This window comes from Bicyclus anynana, chromosome 3 (assembly GCF_947172395.1).
Source record: "Bicyclus anynana chromosome 3, ilBicAnyn1.1, whole genome shotgun sequence".
Lineage (NCBI taxonomy): Eukaryota > Metazoa > Arthropoda > Insecta > Lepidoptera > Nymphalidae > Bicyclus > Bicyclus anynana.
Window position 1 is genome coordinate 3,040,422 of NC_069085.1, and position 19,872 is coordinate 3,060,293.

The 19,872-nt window shown below is 35.5% G+C and overlaps 1 protein-coding gene across 1 annotated transcript in view; it reads left to right on the plus strand.

The window, feature by feature from the left end:
- LOC112053476 (protein spire) overlaps positions 1–19,872 on the plus strand; it is a 234,814-nt gene that overhangs the window by 203,240 nt on the left and 11,702 nt on the right. The window contains exons 9-11 of the mRNA XM_052891144.1: positions 4,249–4,397; positions 16,731–16,854; positions 19,642–19,725. Coding sequence (XP_052747104.1) covers positions 4,249–4,397; positions 16,731–16,854; positions 19,642–19,725 — 357 coding nt within the window. The remainder of the gene's footprint in view (positions 1–4,248; positions 4,398–16,730; positions 16,855–19,641; positions 19,726–19,872) is intronic.

Below are 19,872 nucleotides of genomic sequence, written 5' to 3' on the forward strand. Positions count from 1 at the left end.
AATACCTACTGATGAGTTAATTTTGTTCAAATATTGCTACATTGCGAAGGTTCATTACGAACAATGACCATTTAATTTATTTTTCTTTTCCTCGACAAACCGACGAATCCTAAATACGACAAAAAGCCTATTCATTTTACTCATTATCCGGAACATTTTCAAGAAAAGAGCCTGTATACAATCTAAACTAATATTAAAAAGAGGTATCTAAGATTTGATTTTTTTGATTTACTCGACCGATTAAAAAACAAAATTTCCCTTCATAGAGTAGCTTATGACTAGACTAGACTAGACTGTTTTTTATTTCTAATGTTTTTTTAAAATAATATTTGCCATATCTTTTTTTATTAAATATGACCAATATTCCCATACCCCTCCAACGAGTCGGGAAAGACTGCTAGAAGTGGGTACGACAATAGACCAACGGGGCGGGGATCGAACCACCACCCCTCGGTGGTCCGACCACTCTTACCGTTGAGCTATTGAGGCTATAATCCCCATATTCCCACAGGAATGGGAATAACGTGGGTGAAACCGCGGGCGTCTGTTACTTTTTATATAATTCCACACACCAAAAGCAATTTTTTATCAAACTGTCAGACCACATGTCTAGATGCCAGCTTAACTTCTCTCCTGAATCCCTGTAGACCCTTTCATAGAGAGACACTAAGATGAAAGGCAGCGTGTATTCCCAAACGTTACAGCCGCAAAATGATACATCACAAACTTGATGGAATATTATATGAGAACAACTAGTTGCTCTAGGGATATTAAGTTTTCTCTGACTTATTATTCATCATTAACAACCCATATTCGGCTCACTTTTGAGTAAGAGTCTTCTCTCAGAATGATTAGGATTAGGCCTTAGTCCATCACGATGGCCGGTAGTGAATTAAGCAAATTCTCAGGTATGAAGATTTTCTCACGATATTTTGCCTTCACCGTTTGGGACACGTGGTATTTAATTTCTTAAAATGCACTCAACTGATAAGTTGGAGGTGCATGCCCCGAATCGGGTTTGAACCTACGCCCTCCGAAACGAAGGCAGAAGTATATATCCAGTGGGCTATCACGTCTCTCATTACTTATTATTATAATTATGAATTTGTTATTCTTGGATTTTACTGGAGTTTACTCGTTACTCGTCCGTTATATATACTAATTTTATAAAGAGGAAAGTTTGTTTGTTTGCATTGAATAGGCTTCAAAACCACTGAACTACTGGGTTAGGCTAATAGTCCATCACGCTAGTCACCATAGTCATCACCAATGCGAATTGGCAGACTTTACACACGTTGAAAATTAAGCAAATTCTCCCGTAAGGTTATGCAGGTTTTCACGATGTCCTTCACCGTTTTAGAAAATGATATTTAATAATTGAAAAGTCAGAGGTGTATGCCCCTGGGCTACGCTTTTCGAATCGAAGCAGAGGTAATATCCACTGGACTATCACGGCTCATCATATACAGTGTTCTATGAATATATTGCATCATGATTCACACTTTAGCGATGATATCCAAAAATAGATGCTTTTTTCACAATATTTAATATAATCTCAAACCCATCAATCATTCTGATCATTTATTACATGTAAAAAAGTACACATTTTCTGCGAAATATTGTATTCACGTAGCTAAGGTCAGGTGAAAGGTTAGATCTATTTTCAGTTCAAAAGAAGGATTGTTTATAGCTGACGCAGAATGAAACGACCTTTGACATTTGCATCTTTGCTTGGGTCGCTCGGCTGCAGAGGTAATTAGTTCTGTCAGTTAACTGGTGCCTGACTGATAAGTTGATAACCCGTTTATTTTACTGTAACACATTTATTTGTAAGCTCACTGATTTTACTCTCGTTATTCTTGATGTTTTTGTAATTCGACAACGTAAAATTCGCATTCGCCTTTATGTCTCTCTATCTTTAGTACGGGGTAAGGGGTTAGACAGTAATAGATCTATACTAATATTATGAAGCTGAAGAGTTTGTTTGCTTGAACGCGCTAATCTCAGGAACTACTGGTTCGATTAAAAAAATTCTTTCAGTGTTAGATAGCCCATTTATCGAGGAAGGCTAAAGGATATATATTATCCCCGTATTCCTATAGGAAGGATTTTTTTAAAGTGATCTCATGGGAGGGTAAATCGCTTCGTAACGTAACCCGTTACGGCACCAGTCTGTCTGGCTTCTCTTTCTCTCACGCATACGGCTGCAGGTTTATCACTTCTGTCGAACGTCCCGAGACGCCCACGTTGTATTTTCCTGACCACAAAGAATAGGTAATCTAAGCATTACCAATATTTAATGCCCTCTTTTTAAGACAACCAGACGTCGGTCAAAGTCCTAGCTTAGGCGGTTTATTATTAGGTGAGTCGGAGACCAAACAAGTTTGAGAACCCCTGGTTTAATGTATTATTATTTATTTAATTTATACTATTGCTTGAGACTTGAGAGCTGCCTCGTTAAGGATTTATACTCGTAGACGAATCATAATAAATCTACCATTAGCAACTTAGCATTTTATAGTTGTGAAGTGACTGTAGGAATACAATGTAAACAGAATGCTCGACCTAGATCCTATCTAAGTTTACATTAAAATACATATTTCTTATGTAGGCCGCGTATGGTGAACATAATTTTATGGTAAAATGTTTTCAAAATTCATATGCCGTATAATATCAGGAACATTATGTAGAATTACCTAACTGTTTCGTGAGTGCAATGGTTAACTAGTTCGATTATAGATCATAAGGTCCTGGTTTCGAGTCCTGGTTGCGTATTTTAATCACATCACACTATTACACTCACACTAATATATAGATACGAAAGTTCGTGTGTAAGTGTGTGTGCAGCGCCTACTGAAGCGATTTGGTTGAAATTTGGAATGGAAAAAGATTTTACTCTGGATTACCACATATACTACTTGTCATCCCGGAAATTTCCAAGGATTAAATAATAATATTTTCAGTACCGGTCATTATTTGTTTTAGTTGCAAAATCAATATCATTATCACCCTTAACCCGCCTTCTTCTCTTCTTCTTTCTTGGTGCAGCTTAGTTGATCTACACAGATACTCATCGGATTAAACAGATTTTTAATTTTACTGTAGATATGATCCGTACGATGCGGATCAGTGGACGCATTTGTATGGCTTTCTATACAAAGAATACTACGTTTCGTTTGATGCGATGCGTCCGATCGGTACGATGCGGATCTGATGACGCCTTCCACTAAGCTTCATAATATAAGATGGAAAGCCTGGTCCTGTAGTGTCCACTAAAATATGCTGATAGAATAAATGAGAATTTCTTCAAAGAAAGAAAAGCTCAATAGTTCATAGCTCAACCAAGAGCTCCAAAGTCAAAACCTCGAGATTCGAAGAAGAAGTTTACCACCTAAACAACAAGGCAGTTAATAAAGGAGGTAGAGAACTATTAGTGAGGAACTACTAAGTAGTGACGATGAGGAATTAAACACTGATTCAGCAAAACGACATTGCATTCCACAGAAATGGAATCTCCAATAGGAATTGCATTGTTTTCTTGTTATTTTTCTGCAATAGCGCGGGAAAATGTTAAGTTAAAACATAAAAGAAACATGTCAACATTCGTGTTATTAGCCATTGTTCCGCTCTCTTACGGACTGCTTGCTTCACTTCGCGCTCTTTTGTTTTTTTTTTTAATTTTTTTTTTATGTGGACAGTCTTGTGAAGGCTATTTTAATAGGTTTAACAGTTTATGTTATAACTCGTAAACGCACGCGACTACGCGTAGAAAACCCTTCAGACTTTCAGACAAAGTTTTATTTTACCATTTTAGTAAATTCAAAAATTTTTATGTATGCTACTTAATAATCAATTACGTATGTCGAAATCAAATAATCTTAAAACGATTACATATTATATTTAAAAAAAAATATATTTTTTAATTTTTGTAAAAATAAAATAAAAAATCTTATCTAAATAGGTCGAGATTACGAAATATGTTTAAGTAGTTAAAATATTTAATTATAATTATAGCATAATAATAAAATATATACGGTGATTTATAAAACTTAGTAAAGTTTCAAACTTTTTTAAGTGACTGTCTGTGTAACAGATAACCTTTGTAGACCTAGATAAATGAATATTATTTTATATTCTTCTTTACAAATAACAATAGTTAGGATGTACCTACTAGGTTTCTATGTCTTACTTTATAATCATATTTGCTTGTAAATGACACAATTTTTATATTAATTTGTATTGTTCCAGCGACGAGCGGGTCGGGCAGCGGGCCGGGGGGCGGGGAGCCGCACGCGTATCCGCACGAGTATCCGCACCCGCACGCGCGCCGCACTGACGTCACGCCGCACGCACCGCACGCGCCACCCCAGCGACGGCTTATCAAAGCCACTCTTGATGTACGTAACTTTTTTTTTTTAATTTATTTACGGCTCTGGATACTAAACGTTTAAATCTAACGTAACATTTCACTATTCATCATCGACGGACTATAAGCTTCAGAAGCTTCACGGTAAAGATACTCTGTCATAAGAGATCATGGGTTCGATGCCCGCCCGTTGTAATATAGTCCACCACCACTACCACAGTCTTCTTTTTTCTAATTGAAGGGGAATGGCAAGACAAAAATTGATTATAATCTATAATTAAGTAGTAATTATAACAAGTCTTAAGTATATCTGCTACTATTAACCCATTTTAGTTACCTCAATACACATAACATACATTTCAGTCTTCAGCAATTAAGTGGATTCTTTCGCGCGAAGAAACCGGAATAACGTTTTTCAAAGTAATTGACAGCGATTTCAAATAGTTTAACGAAAATTGCTACCTGGATACGGCTGTTAGCGATTTACCGCGCAAATCGATGTTGGTTAATATACTTAACGATTTGATATGCACGCATATCGATTATAATCTAGTATTTTGGTTCCGTATGATTTGATTAATAGAATAATTATATGGACGCAACTTTTGTGATGCTAAAGGTTTTTTTGTTATTGATACGCGGTTTGGTGTGAATTAAATCTAACAATTTTAAATAGGTCATTATTATACGATTTAAAAAATAAAAGTTGCCATAAGATTTACATTTCAATAGGTACATATAAATAAAATTTAAGTATCTGTCTGTGATTTAAATTAACTGTTTTCTCGCGTGTTTATAGTTATTTGCACGATACTAAAACAATTATATATATATTTTTTAATATTCGTCTGTCTTTCTGTTTGTCTGGGCTCTAGAAGTGAACTGATTTTAATACGAGTTTTACTTGAAGATAGAGGATAATTAATGTCTATAATCTAAACCAACCAATCAACTACTTTTTTATTCCAGTATAATCTATGGTTCTCGCGGAATGTGAAAAAACTAGTAAAAAAAAGAATAGTCATTTAGGTTGGTATACGTTGCTAGACAAAACGAAGCAATTATTAAAATTGAACTATAATTTAATATTTTCCGCTACTTATTTTGTTGTTTAATGCTTTTTGGATTGCATTGCATGCATCCCAGAATGCGTTTTACCAGTAATCGTTCGTATTCTTGTATTTCAATCAGATATAATCATACTTGGTATTTCTTCGGGCGAAGTTGTTACTGTAGTACTCTTGCTAAGCAACTGCAATTTATATTTTTATCTGCTACTGTGGGAGACCATGGATTTTTATTAATACAAAAAGCGTATCCGAATTGGTGTCGATGACTTTACAGAACGCGCTGTTGCGTGCAATAGGAAAAAAGCAACAAGATTTAATAAGATAATTTTGCATTAGCAAGAACGAACATACTTATGTATAAGTACATTTATATAAGTGCATAGAATATTAACGATGAAGGATGCATGGCAGTGCAGCAATTACCTACCTATGTAAAGGATGCATGGATGCATGGTATTAAAACCACATATATTTTATATATTTTTACCTGTTTACAGCAACTGATTTTTCAGGGTCTTTATTATTGCCTTGAAGTGGAGGATTTTTTTTTTTTTTTATTCTTTACAAGTTAGCCCTTGACTACAATCTCACCTGATGGTAAGTGATGATGCAGTCTAAGATGGAAGCGGGCTAACTTGATAGGAGGAGGATGAAAATCCACACCCCTTTCGGCTTCTACACGGCATCGTACCGGAACGCTAAATCGCTTGGCGGTACGTCTTAGCCGGTAGGGTGGTAACTAGCCACGGCCGAAGCCTCCCACCAGCCAGACCTGGACAGATTAAGAAAATCTCAATTTGCCCAGCCGGGGATCGAACCCGGGACCTCCGTCTTGTAAATCCATTGCGCATGCCACTGCGCCACGGAGGCTGTCAAGTTTCATTCACTTGTTATTAAATAACAAGTGAATGAAACTTTTTCCCAAAAATATATTAACAATAATTTAATTAAAAATACTAGCGGCCACATTATGTTAGGCAACCTGGTAGATATATGTCCGCCTCATCATCAATCATAAACTAATATGCGTAAAAATTTGATGAGTGCACTAATTCTGCTGCTGGATCTTAGACCATGAGTTCAACCATGTCTATTACCGAAGATCGTCAAAGAACATCTAAGTTTAGAAAGATAGAAAATACCTTTATTTTAAGGTTGTGCCACACATCACAATGCCTTACACTTATTGTAGTGTTTAACGCAAGCAAACACCACTTTGTCATGTTTGGCAAAACCTTGAAAAAGGTAAGTACCAGCTCAGGATTATGCTGCATGACAGCGCTGGTTTTTAGCCATCACTTTGATCCAAGTTTACTGAAAGATCTGCATAAAGTGCGCTTTGGTTCTTTTACCAAACCATATAGTACCAGCATATGAAATATATACCCTCATAGTCGGGAAAGATGGTATTAGGAGTGGGTATACGACAATAGACCAACGGGGTTGCCATGCACCTCCAATTTTTCAGTTGTGTGCATTTTTAGAAATTAAATAGGTATCACGTGTCTCAAACGGAAAAATATCGTGAGGACACCTGCAATCTGCATTCTAGAGAATTTTCTTAATTCTCTGCTTAACTCTCTAATTCTGAGACGAGACCCGAGCTCGGTTGTGAGCCGAATATGGGTTGATAATGAAGAAGTAAGTAGCCTTTGATCTTGTCCATGGTTTCCTAGACTTTGTATGAAAAATGTGTCTAGCCGTAAATCAAATCAAATCAAATCAAATCAAATCAAAAATCATTTATTTCAAGTAGGCTCAGTTTACAAGCACTTTTGACACGTCAGTTGACTATTTGTAAAGATTCTCAGTCTCAGTCAGATTCTCAGTCTCAGATTCTCAGTCAGTTGACTATTTGTAAAGAAGTAATTGAACTAGGCAACCTTTTTGCAATGTGTCACTATGAATCTATCATTTATTTTTTATAACTAATAAATATCAGATTAATGTATACATAACTAATTCCGAATCACACCAATAGTAAATATGTGCCTCTGCAGAACGTTTGTACGCGCGCACTGATCTACTTAATATATTGTACATATTACACCTCGTCACCCATTACCAACTCATCTGTAAAATCAACCTTAAAACAAATATCCTGTAGAAAGCAAAGAGTTAACACTTGAATAACCTTAATTATATAGCCTTGGTAACCCACTTTCTTGTGATTGCTGAACAACTTTAGTTCTTATTCCATTGCAATATGTAAGCTATTGCTTAAGTAAAAGGTAAAGGTCTAAGAATTCGGTTTGTAAGTATTATATTTTTAAGAATTGATTAAATTAGTTAAGTTATTATATGTATGTATGTATCTGTGTAGGGGGTAATCTCTGGATATACTAAATCGATTATGACTATGAAAGCCACGTTATTTGTGAGTGTCATAGGCTTTATTGTACATCCGTATTCTTACGAGAGTGGGAACTATAAGGGTAAAACCGCGGGGCGTCCGCTAGTATTAGGATGAAATGGTTTGGTACTTAAAATAAACAGATCTCACTAGATTTTAAAATAAGTCGAATATTGAAAAAAAACCGTTTTCAAATATAACTCTAAAGCTATATTTAAAAAAGAATGTGCATTTAAATAGCTTAAACGCCATGGAAAATCACAGACAGAAGTACACAATCTTTTAAATCAAATGTTACGAAATCTTTAAAAAAAGCTTACAATAATAAGATAAAAAAAAATTTTTCTGCTATTTTAATCTAATATACAAAATTCTCGTGCTGCGTTGTTTCTTACCAAACTCCTCCGAAACGGCTGGACCGATTTTTATGAAATTTTGTGTGCATATCGGGTAGGTCCGAGAAACACCTATTTTTTATGTCCCTGAGAGGTGGTGGTCCCTTTAAGGCAATATTTGCCGGGTCAGCTAGAAATAAATATATATTTTTTTTATTGAAAAATATATTGTAGCATTAGCTAGTAGGCGTACGTAGGCTTTTGACACCCACTTGTTAAGGTCATAATACCAAAAATATGGACTAGTTAACTATTAGCAGTTAGCAATTTTTATCTAACTGAAATCTCTAGTGACAACGTGACAAGGTTACATTTAAATTTTGACTCGCAAACGCCCAAGTAAATATTTGTACAGACAATATACGTAAAGTTGATTATATTATTTTTACTATAAATAATTTTTGGTCAAATAGGTCGTTATCATTAGTTAAATACATTATAAATGCTTTAATTATAAGATGTTTTCCTCCATCTTTGTTTGTTTTAGTTGTCAAGATAAAGAATATTTCTTTCTTATTTTTAACTTCTAGCCCGCCAACCCTCTTTAGTGCAGCGTAGTGGATCTGTGCTCCATATCCCTTCTCCTATAGGAGAGAGGCCTTGCCCTGTAGAAGGCAGTGATAATGAAGATGAGGTTTTTTTTACTTTTTTTTAAGTAATAATATTGACTAATTAAAGAGTACCTATGTTGAGCATTTTTATCATACTCGTAATATTCCCAAAGCAATAAATCATTTTGCTATTTTGCATAAATACGTCTAAAAAGACACTGTTAAGGCTTTAATATAGATTTAATGGAAAACTTGGGTATAAATAATGATGAAATAATAATGACCACCCAGTCTTAATAAACTCAAGATGATTTACCAGCAATGGTAACTCCTTATATTTTTCTTGTCCTTAACCGCCTTTAACGATTTTTTTTAATTACTTGCAGAATGTTCTAAATAATTATATTTTCAGATGGGAATATTACTATGGCCTATTTCGATATGAATAAGTTTGCAACCTTTTTAGCCTGTGTAACATCACAGTCATATAAATCTGATAAACTCAGCGTGCTTACGTCACATTAGCTAGCCTATAAAAACAAGCCGATTCAGCTGGCCAATCATAGCATCACGCCATTGAATGCCTTCCAGTAATGGGGTGTTAGATTATGAGATTTTACTTATACTGGCTTGGGAATAGTGAGTAGCTTTAAAATTGGAATGTGTTTCGAATTTATAACTTGGTATTTCAAGCTGACATTAATAAGAGATATGCCAACAAGTATTGATGCCTTTTCGTTTTATCTATAAAATGTCATAAAACTATACAGGGCACAGGTTACTAACCGAGTGGAAGCCTGGTCTGCAGCGGTTAAGTTTTTCTGCGCCATTTACACGGAAGCCGCCATGGCGGGCATCAACACGATTCCGTGACGCTTTACTACTTTTTGTTTTGTAGACTACACGAAGGCATTTTACGCGGAACAAAGTCGTTTATGTTTGAACACGCGGATGCTTTGGTGCTTTAATATACGTATTGTCATCATGTATTTATACTTATAATAAGTTAATTTAAGATTAATTTAATGAGCTGCATAAATTAATAAATTTTAAATAAAATGTTCATTGTCATAATTTTTGACGATGAACATAATTATTACTTATTATTAATTACATACATAGTTGGTAGTACCGTGTGAGATCTAAACAGAGAGCTGCTGGGTTCGATTCCCGGCTCGGGTCGATTTAGAATTTTATATTTTCGAGAATATTTATTGATAAAAATGCTTAGAGAATTGTCTGCTCTCCGCTCTTTTTCAGAGGAGATTCGTGCTCTTTTATATATATATGCTTTACAAGTTATCCCTTGACTGCAATTTCACTTGATGGTAAGTGATGTAGTAGCAATCTAAGATGGAAGCGGGCTAACTTGTTGGGAGCTCAGCAGTGAGCCGAATATGGGTCGAACTTTATTACAAGCACTTTTGAAATTTCACACAAGAAGTAGAATTTATTATTTTTTTAATGGTTATATAGAATCATGATTTTAAAAGAGAATCTGTAGAGTTTTTTGGCGACTCTTCTGAGTTGACCTTGCGAACCGGTGCTAGAGTTCACAAATACGCGTACTTCAAGTTTTTATCTTGAAATAAACGATTTAGAACAATACTAGTTATCTTTTATGTACGAGTATGTCTAATTCCTTCTCTTCAACAAAAGATAACCCTTTGATAAGAAGTGGGAATGACCGAATGACATATGACCGAGGGAATAGTTTACTCCAATTGGCAAAGAATGAATCCAAGACGTCTACAGTCCGGCACTTAGTCGTTGAGCTATTGGGGCCAACAATTGTTATTCATTACAAACAGTGTGTCAAGAAAGTTGAAGGCTTAGGAAAAGTTAATTAATTTACATCACGTACTTATTTGTATTAAAAGTATTTATGTTGAATGACTGACTGACTATAACTTTCCTTGTATGCCTTATTTTGTTACGACTACTTATTTCATTCATCATCATTAACAACCCATACATATTCGGCTCACTGTTGAGTACGAGTCTCCTCTCAAAATAAGACGGGTTAATATAAATAATTATATCATTATATTATATATATCTATATTTGTGGGTACGTTTAGGGCAACCAAAAAAAAATAACTTCGGAAATATTCAACCAGCACGTCAGATTAAGATAAGGTAGGTGATTTGATAGCTTTAATCCACTACGCTGGCTCAATGCGGATCGGCAGACTTCACATAAGTAGAGAATTAAGAAGATTCTCATGTATGCAGGTTTCCTCACTATGTTTTTCCTTCACAGTTCTAAACACGTGATATATATAATTTCTTAAAATAGGTACATATACTTACTTATCTGATAAGTTGAAGGTGCAGTGCATTTTGATGCCCCGGACCGGATTCGAACTTACGCCCTCCAAGTCGAAGGTAGGTTAGTACTCGAAAAAATAAAAATATCTGAGTAGTAACCTTCCTAGCGGATTTTTTGACTACTTTTTTTGACCTAAATGAATGAACCTGTGTAATAGCAATGATACTGTCCTCTTTGCTATTGTTTTTCTTTTGTTGAATAAAGAGTATATTTAAAATTATATATTATGCTGAATTACCGATTACCTACTACTTGATGCGATGAATTACTTTGGTATCTAGCTCATTGACAATTTATTGCTCGTTTATCATTCTTGTCTCGTAATGTTATATAATTAAATTAGGTCCAAACCAGTTATACAATTGGAAGGATTAGAAAGTGGTTCAGCTTTTTAAATGGATCGTAAACACAAAACATAAGTGAACAAGCTGAAGGCTTACTTACGAGTATACGATAATCTGAGCAACGGGTTTGATTTGCATATTATAAAGTATCAATGGTTGAACAGTTAAAGGATCGGCTAGATCAGTGGCGTGCACTTCATAGATGCAAAACGCCCTGCCTATCCTAAGAACTCAATACAAACCTATGTTGGACCACAGAATACATAGTCTGGTCTGTAACCTGCTGGCCTATATAGCTTTGGTTTATTAGCCAACTTATATAATTATCATCAAATCAATCAAAGCAATTATTTATCGTATTCCGCAAAACCCATTGTTAATGAAAATCACAATGCCAAACAGACTGGTCAATAATTTTGATCAGTTAGCAATAAATTATTAGCACCTGACTTAAGAATTCCTCACAAGCCTTTTCACTAATTTCGTACAAAAATTACTTCAAATTAGTGAAAAGGCCAGCAGCAAAAAAAAAAAACAAACAAACTAATATGCAACTGAAATTAAACTCAGGTGTATAAATTCAGTGATATAAATCAATTCATTAACAACAATGCCATAGAAGTTTTCATTCACAAGTCTAAACAATGATCTATCCATTTCCACGAGAAAAAATATGTGAAATGAAAATGCAAGTGAATGGGAAATGCTTCTTCATCTATCAATTTTATTTCATTAAGAAACCAATGAACAGCATCTTACCTTAATAAATTTTCATAAAAAATGTAACAAAACCACTACAATCTATACTTCTATACTAATATTATAAAGCTGAAGAATTTGTTTGTTTGAACGCGCTAATTTCAGGATCTACTGGTCCGATTTGAAAAATTCTTTCAGTGTTAGATAGCCCATTTATCAAGAAAGGCTATAGGCTATATATTATCTCCGTATTCCTACGGGAACGGGAACCACGCGGGAGAAACCGCGCGGCGTCAGCATGTCACTCATAAGAGTGTTTGTTTTTTTTTGTAGGCATAGCGTTTTCTGTTTGAACGTTCGACCCTAGTTTTCCATTTCCTCGTATTTTCCCACATTATCCCAGATTTTGTAAACATCAATTTCAATCTCCTGACATATTTTCGCTTTTCTAATGAAACGTCGTTTTCCGACCTAAATCCCTTTTGTATTTTGCTTTTTGCTGAGCACTGTTACTCCATGTGATTAAAGCTCACTTGTAGGTCTTTAGCGTAGAAGGCTTTCAAATCTTTTAGATTTTTACGTACCTATTGAATTTAAAGGTTTAACTATCTTACTTTACCTTTATCTATTATAGTAATGTTTAATTTGAAGAGCTGATATATGTTGGGTTTCTTGGAAATGTACTACTAGAATGGCGACCCTGTATTGAACGTCAAGTGGTGTACAGAGAGCCGCAGGCTCGAGAGGGGTCTTGAGCCTGCGGCTTTTTTTGATTACTATAATAGATAAAGGTAAAGTAAGATAGTTAAACCTTTAAATTCAATAGGTACGTAAAAATCTAAAAGATTTGAAAGCCTTCTACGCTAAAGACCTACAAGTGAGCTTTAATTACATGGAGTAACAGTGCTCAGCAAAAAGCAAAATCCAAAAGGGATTTAGGTCGTAAAACGACCTAAATCTCTTTTGGACAAACCGTTAGCGCTGCAGGCATGTAAGATTACTTGATTGTCAGTGGCTGACATTAACCGATAACGATTAGGCACTTCCTAAGTTATTAGTAGAAAACTAGTCTATTCAATGAAATGAGAAAATAAATTGGCATTCAAATTAGTTTATAATTAACTAGCAGACGCTACGCGGTTTCACCCGCGTGGTACCCGTTCCCGTGGGATAACTGGAATAATATATAGCCTGTAGCACTCGGGGATAGTGTAGCTTCCCAACAGTGAAAGAATTGTTCAAATCAGTTCTGTAGTTTTAGAGCCTATTCAATACACACAAACAAACAATCAAATCTTTCCTCTTTATAATGTCAGTATAGATTATGTAACATTATTAGACTTTAGACAATACAGAATAAGACAGAAGGTTATCTACCTAATTGATAACATCAGTTATCTCATTAAAATTATTATTATAATAAAATACCTACTACTTCTTTTGTTTGAAATCCGCTACTACATCTATTACAAACTATTCGTTATGATATTACGAAAATAATTAATTCCCAAGTTATACTTTAAAAAGTAAAATTACTTTCAAATTAGGCACACTTACTTATGTAATTTCTTTTTTTCATTAATATATTTTCACGTGAGAATAAATATAGTAACATCTAAAACGCGGAAGTGAGTGGAACGGATTTTAAATAAATGTAAATAATATCTAATTATAGTTGAAATATTATAATGAATTAAATGGCGACAAATGTCCGGCAAATGTCAATTGATTGGCATCGAATCGATTGACGATTATGGTAGGCGTCCACATATCTACATCGTACGCATCGCACACCGCATCAAACGGATTTTTAATTTTACGGTAGATGCCCTACGATGCGGATCAGTGGAAGCACTTGTAATGACTCTCTATACAAATATTACTACGATCCGTTTGAAGCGATGCGTCCGATACGTATGATGCGGATATGTGACGCCTAGCATTAACGATTAAATTGGTTCACTGGTGTTAACTTCATTAATCTATTGCCCGTAATAATTAGCTTCGGAGCAGAGATTCCTCTCCGACGTTCTGACCTCGTTCCGTAATTATTTTCGATCAAGCTAGCGGAATGACTATTCAATAATCCATCATTGCGGTTCTTATGATATCAACATAATCGTTTAGATTGATTTTTTATTACAATCCAATATCGGTAAAAATAAATGAATCAATCTGAAAACAGTATCTATTCTGATATTGGATTTTGCTGTATTTTGTAACATTTATTCATTTTTAAATTTTGTATAAATATTGTATAAAGGGGCAAAGCAGTTGAATGACCCCCGACAAGTCCAGGAACATAGCAAGGTCGTAGCATCTGTTCTCGAAGCCAATTAAGGCGATTCTTATAAATTAAATGAATGAACTTCGTTATAAATATATCTCAATTAAGCTTTCAGTAATCAAGTGTCCATGACAAAAGCAGATATATTACCTAATTTCATTTAATTCGAACTTTTAGTTTAAGAACAATTCAAAGTCCCTAAAATCCCCACTCACTCCTCAGAATACAGAAAACACCAGAAGCCACGTTCTACCGCCATTACACAGAGTGACTAATCGCTTGTTCGTGAAAATACACCAAAAAAGAGTAATTTCACCGGCTTCATTCCTGTGCGCGATCATACCTTCTAGAGTTTTCTGTGTTCTGAGACTCACTCATTAGTTATTATCAGAAACCTAAAGTACTTTTAGAAGACTCACAACCTTGAAATTTCAAGAAACAAGAACTAAGAATAATTATTTTATAAATTTAAAATTTAGATTTTATTATTCTTTTAATTCTTAGTCATAAATATTTTAATTTAATTTATGTGAAATTTTCAATATATATTTTATAGAATAAAAATAAACAGAACTACCTAGAAATAGAATTAGATAAACTAAAACTTCCCGACATATTTATTTTCATAGTGTATTAAGTATTGACTATCTATTTTAATCAGTATGGGGCGTGTCTACTCCCACCTTCCCTGTACATCTTCTTCATATGTATATGTACTAATGCTGCAGGGTAGACCAAATTGACTGATCAACAAAGTTACTCCCATGCCAAGTAAACACAGAATTGGTGTTAAACTCATAAGCGTGACAAATATCAGAAACACTGGGAATGTTACAATGCATGTCAAAAAGGATTTCAAAAGGATATTTTCACCACTCTGCTTAGGAGGCTCGAACGAGCAAATTTCATTTTTCCTGCGTCCTGAAAATATTTTTCTTCTTTAATATCTTTAATGTTTTCCTTTCTAATTATTCGAAAAGACAGAGTGGGTACGACAATAGCCCAATTGGCGGCGATCGAATTCATGACTTCTCGATGTTGAATCTACCCTTCAACCTCAACCCTTAGTACTCTTAGTCGTCGAGGTATTGAGGCTTATTCCTAGTATTAAGCCCACAGGTATCTGGCTGGACTTTAATTAGAAAAGTCTAAAGTTCAATTCCCGCCCGTACCTTTAGGATTGTTGTCGCACGAGGGTCATTATCATCAACATTATCATCCAGGTCCCCCTACAGGTCGAGGCTCAAAGATAGAGTATGGAGCTTAAATCCACCATGCCACGCCAATGCATGTGGCGGGCTTAATGGTGATAGGTACAGTTTTTCACTCGTCATTAAATGTTGATAATGATCGGCATTTACGGCTTAACGTGCTGAGAAATTTTACTGATATTAGAAATGCTCAGTACTTCATATTCCGATCCAGGATTAGAACCCAGAACCGCGAGATCCGCTAATGACTGGGCCAACGAAGTAGTTACATAACGAAGTTAGCACAAATTTTTATTCGCCTAGTCGGAAAAGGTAACTATTTGGTCAGGGTTAGTCTTTATTAGGAATTTGAAACACGTCACGAAACACGAAAAGAATTTTTCTAAATTCTAAAAAACTTACTTTATAAAATCTATATTTACTAAGAAATATCTAGAAATACAATTAGAGAAAATGAAACTTACTCGGCATATTTATGTTAACAGGCTGGTTTACTGTGTATTATTTAGTCTCAGAATACAGAAAACCAACCAGTGGTTTTCTGTATTCTGAGTATTTAGTTACTTTTTCCATTTGATGTATTTTTCGTTCGAGTATTTTAGTGTTTTTGTTCATTCATCAATGTGTGTTACCTAATTCATTTTTGTTTATTTGTAAAATGGTTTTGAATTTGGGAAATTACCAAAAAGTGTTTTATTTTCACTTTAGAATTTAATTTTTATAATGTGATTTTGATATTGAATTTCTGTTTATTTTCATCAATTGTCAATGTGACAGTCACAGATTAATGGCCAGTAATTGTCGTTTTTATCGTTCTTAGTAATTATCGTCGGGCCAGCGTGGTGGTCTATTGGCCTAACCCCTCTCATTCTGAGAGGAGACTCGAGCCCAGCAGTGAGCCAAATATGGGTTTTATTACCCATAGAGTGACCATTTTTTACTCGGAGAAATTGAACCGTAAGGTCCTCTGAAATTATTGAATTGGATAAAATGGTGAAAGATTATACACACACCCTACTACATAGGCTACTTTTTATCCCGAAAAAATTATAATAACTCATAATCATTGCATTGAAGCGTTTGCTTAGGTATACCATAGTAAAAAAAAATCGTTTGCTTCAGAATGACGACGACGACGACGATGACGACACGGAGACCTGCGCCAGTCCCGAGACGTGCGCGCCGCAGCCTTACCCGCGGCACACGGCGCCGCAGCAAACACCACCGAAGCCTTGGAAGCGGACCGGTAAGCCAACGTTCCTACAGACCTCTGTAGGCCTAACATGCGTCCACGATATGACTAAACTTAGGTCATACTCGATGTGCAGTGTTTATCAATAAACAAATTAAAAAGCCTACTAACATTATAGACACAAAAGTTTGTTACTCTTTAACGCCGCAACTACTGAACTGATTTGAATGAAATTTCGAATGAAATGAGGCTACTTTTCATCCCGGAAAATCTATGGTTCCCGAGGGATTTGTGAAAAACTAAATTCCACGCAGACGTAGTCGCGGTCGTAAGGTTATAAATCGCTAGTCATTTCACACCTAATATTAATTATAATTATTACCAACACTTGGAGAAGCTTTCGCTTAGCTGTTGGATCAAGGGTCAAGGCAGTGATTCTTGAGACGGCGCGTATTGTGAGGAGGTTCCTCACTCTGGAGCCCTGACCACCGGTTGCTTGGGCACTCAAATGTCCCGCAGCGGGAGGGTTGAATTTTTTTATAAAGATTTGTATTATTATTTTGTATTTTATTAACATTGTTGATAATTAAAAAAAAAGATTATTCAAAAGACAATATATAATTTAAAATAAATAAGTTATGATGCAACATGCGTTTGCTACCTTCATCTCAGTCTGTTGGTATACAATGCACATAAAGTATGGCTTTAGTATAGTGAAGAGATAACGACATATTGTCGACCAATGGCGGCTGAGTTGTCCCAGTCCCAACTCTTTTGTCTCAAATCAATGACAGAGCGATATTTCTGAACCGCTATTAGTCGACATTTGTCGTTTTCTCGTCTCGATGTCGTGGTGCGTATCTTAAGCCTACTCTAGTTTATATATTGGGATATTGGATAAGGGTCCTGTTTGGACAAAATGTTTGTCCAATCCAATCTTGTTGGTTGCATTGCATTGTCAATTTTGCATATATTACTTTTAATTGGTACAATTTGCTGGATAAATGTCATCGTAAAAATAGCTTTTACTATTTAAGTAGGTTTTGACGGCCTCCGTGGCGCAGTGGTATGCGCAGTGGACTTACAAGACGAGATTCTGGGTTCGATCCCCGGCTGGGCTGATTGAGGTTTTCTTAATTTGTCCAGGTCTGGCTGGTGGGAGGCTTCGGCCGTGGCTAGTTACCACCCTACCGACAAAGACGTACCGCCAAGTGATTTAGCGTTCCGGTACGATGTCGTGTAGAAACCGAAAGGAGTGTGGATTTTCATCCTCCTCCTAATAAGTTAGCCCGCTTCCATCTTAGACTGCATCATCACTTACCATCAGGTGAGATTGTAGTCAAGGGCTAACTTGTACCTATAGAATAAAAAAAAAAAGGTATACTAGAACTCCCGTGCCTCGGAGAGCACGAGGGATCAGAGAGAAAGAGGGAATAGAGAGTGCACCTGTGGTTGCGCTCACACTTGTGCACTATAATATCTCCTGCGTACATGGTTAATCTCAACATGAGATTGGCCGCTAGCATATTTAGGACTGTAGAGCTATTGATTTCATAAAAATAACACACTTGAATAGCGTGCAAAAATGCAAAATGTTGGCCTACATTTGTTTTTGTCTAGTTCTTGCTAGGGTTAAAAACCTGGAGCACGCCACGTAACGTTCTGTAACTTCGCTAAGTTATTTTTGTCATGGAAGCAATAAAAATGCATATTTTAGATTTGTCGAAAAAATATTGTTGGTTGCACTGCCTGTTCAAAATTTACCCTAATAGCCCTAATAGCCAATTTACACTAATGTAAAAAAGAGAAAAGATTGGTATTTTGTATAAAACGAAATGAAACGAAACAAACTAACGAAACGAAAAAAACTAAAAAAAAAAAACAATATCACCAATAATAATTAGAATTGATAGTCGCTAATATTTTTTGGAAATGTGTGTTTTTAAAGTAGACCAATTTGAAAAAATCTTTTACCAATAGAAAGTCACATTATCAGGATATGTAGGCTATATTTTATCCTTATATTCCGACGGGAATAGGAATTACGAGAGTGAAACCGCGAGGTTCTGATTGTATTTAATATTAAAGGCCTGGAGTAGATTTCTTCATTGAATGGTCTTAATAATGGTAAGTTTATCCAACAACTGGTACCAATTATTTGTAATGGTAATACGGGAATATTTCTACTATGACTCTACACTGCCAAGCCATACACTATGCTTAAGGATTTGTAAGAAGGAAAATGGGTAGAAATGCGGAAAATGGCTTCGAACACAAATGCTGACCTGGCCTCGCTTATTACGGTAGAATGGAGGTAATTTGATCCCAGCTATTTCTTTGGGCATTGTTTTATAGATTCGATATTAGTACACGTATGAATTATGCATCTATTTAACTAATTTTTCTGTTGCAACGGTATAACTATACAGATAAGAGAACCTTTTAGTTACTTTATTGGCCCGTATTGGAGAAGCCATTAGGCTGATTACAATAGGGGATCCCCTATTGCATAAATATTCAACATTATTGTAGTGGTAAAGAGTCATTATTAGCCGATTCCCACCGGGTTTCCTTTAAAAATCCATACATCCATATTCATTGTTGTAATTAATATATATCTATGGATGTATGAGAAACCGGAGTTTGTATCTTACGATATGAATTCCCTTTTCTTTAAGACACACTGCATTATTGCAGTTAAAATTTAAAATATTTTGTATGTATAAATACGTGTTAATTTTGGGTTAAATGTCCCTCTTGCCAAATTAAAGGACATGTTATAGTGTAATGTAGTAGGCTAAAACTGCACTTTGTCCCCAACGCACACCAATCTCGGAATAGTGGCGACGGGGACACCTCGTGCGCCGCCCCGGACCCGCATCTCCCATGACGAGTACCATCAGTTTTGCGACGAGACCCTCGAATGTATGACCTGCACTGTTATATGACGTCACGCTTTGAAGTTATACGCTATCATCTTTGTTTGCAGCTGATAATACTGCTTACGCTTTGTAACGCTAATATGATCTGCAATTTCAGTTCTAGGGTCAATATATTTATTGTATGTAAATG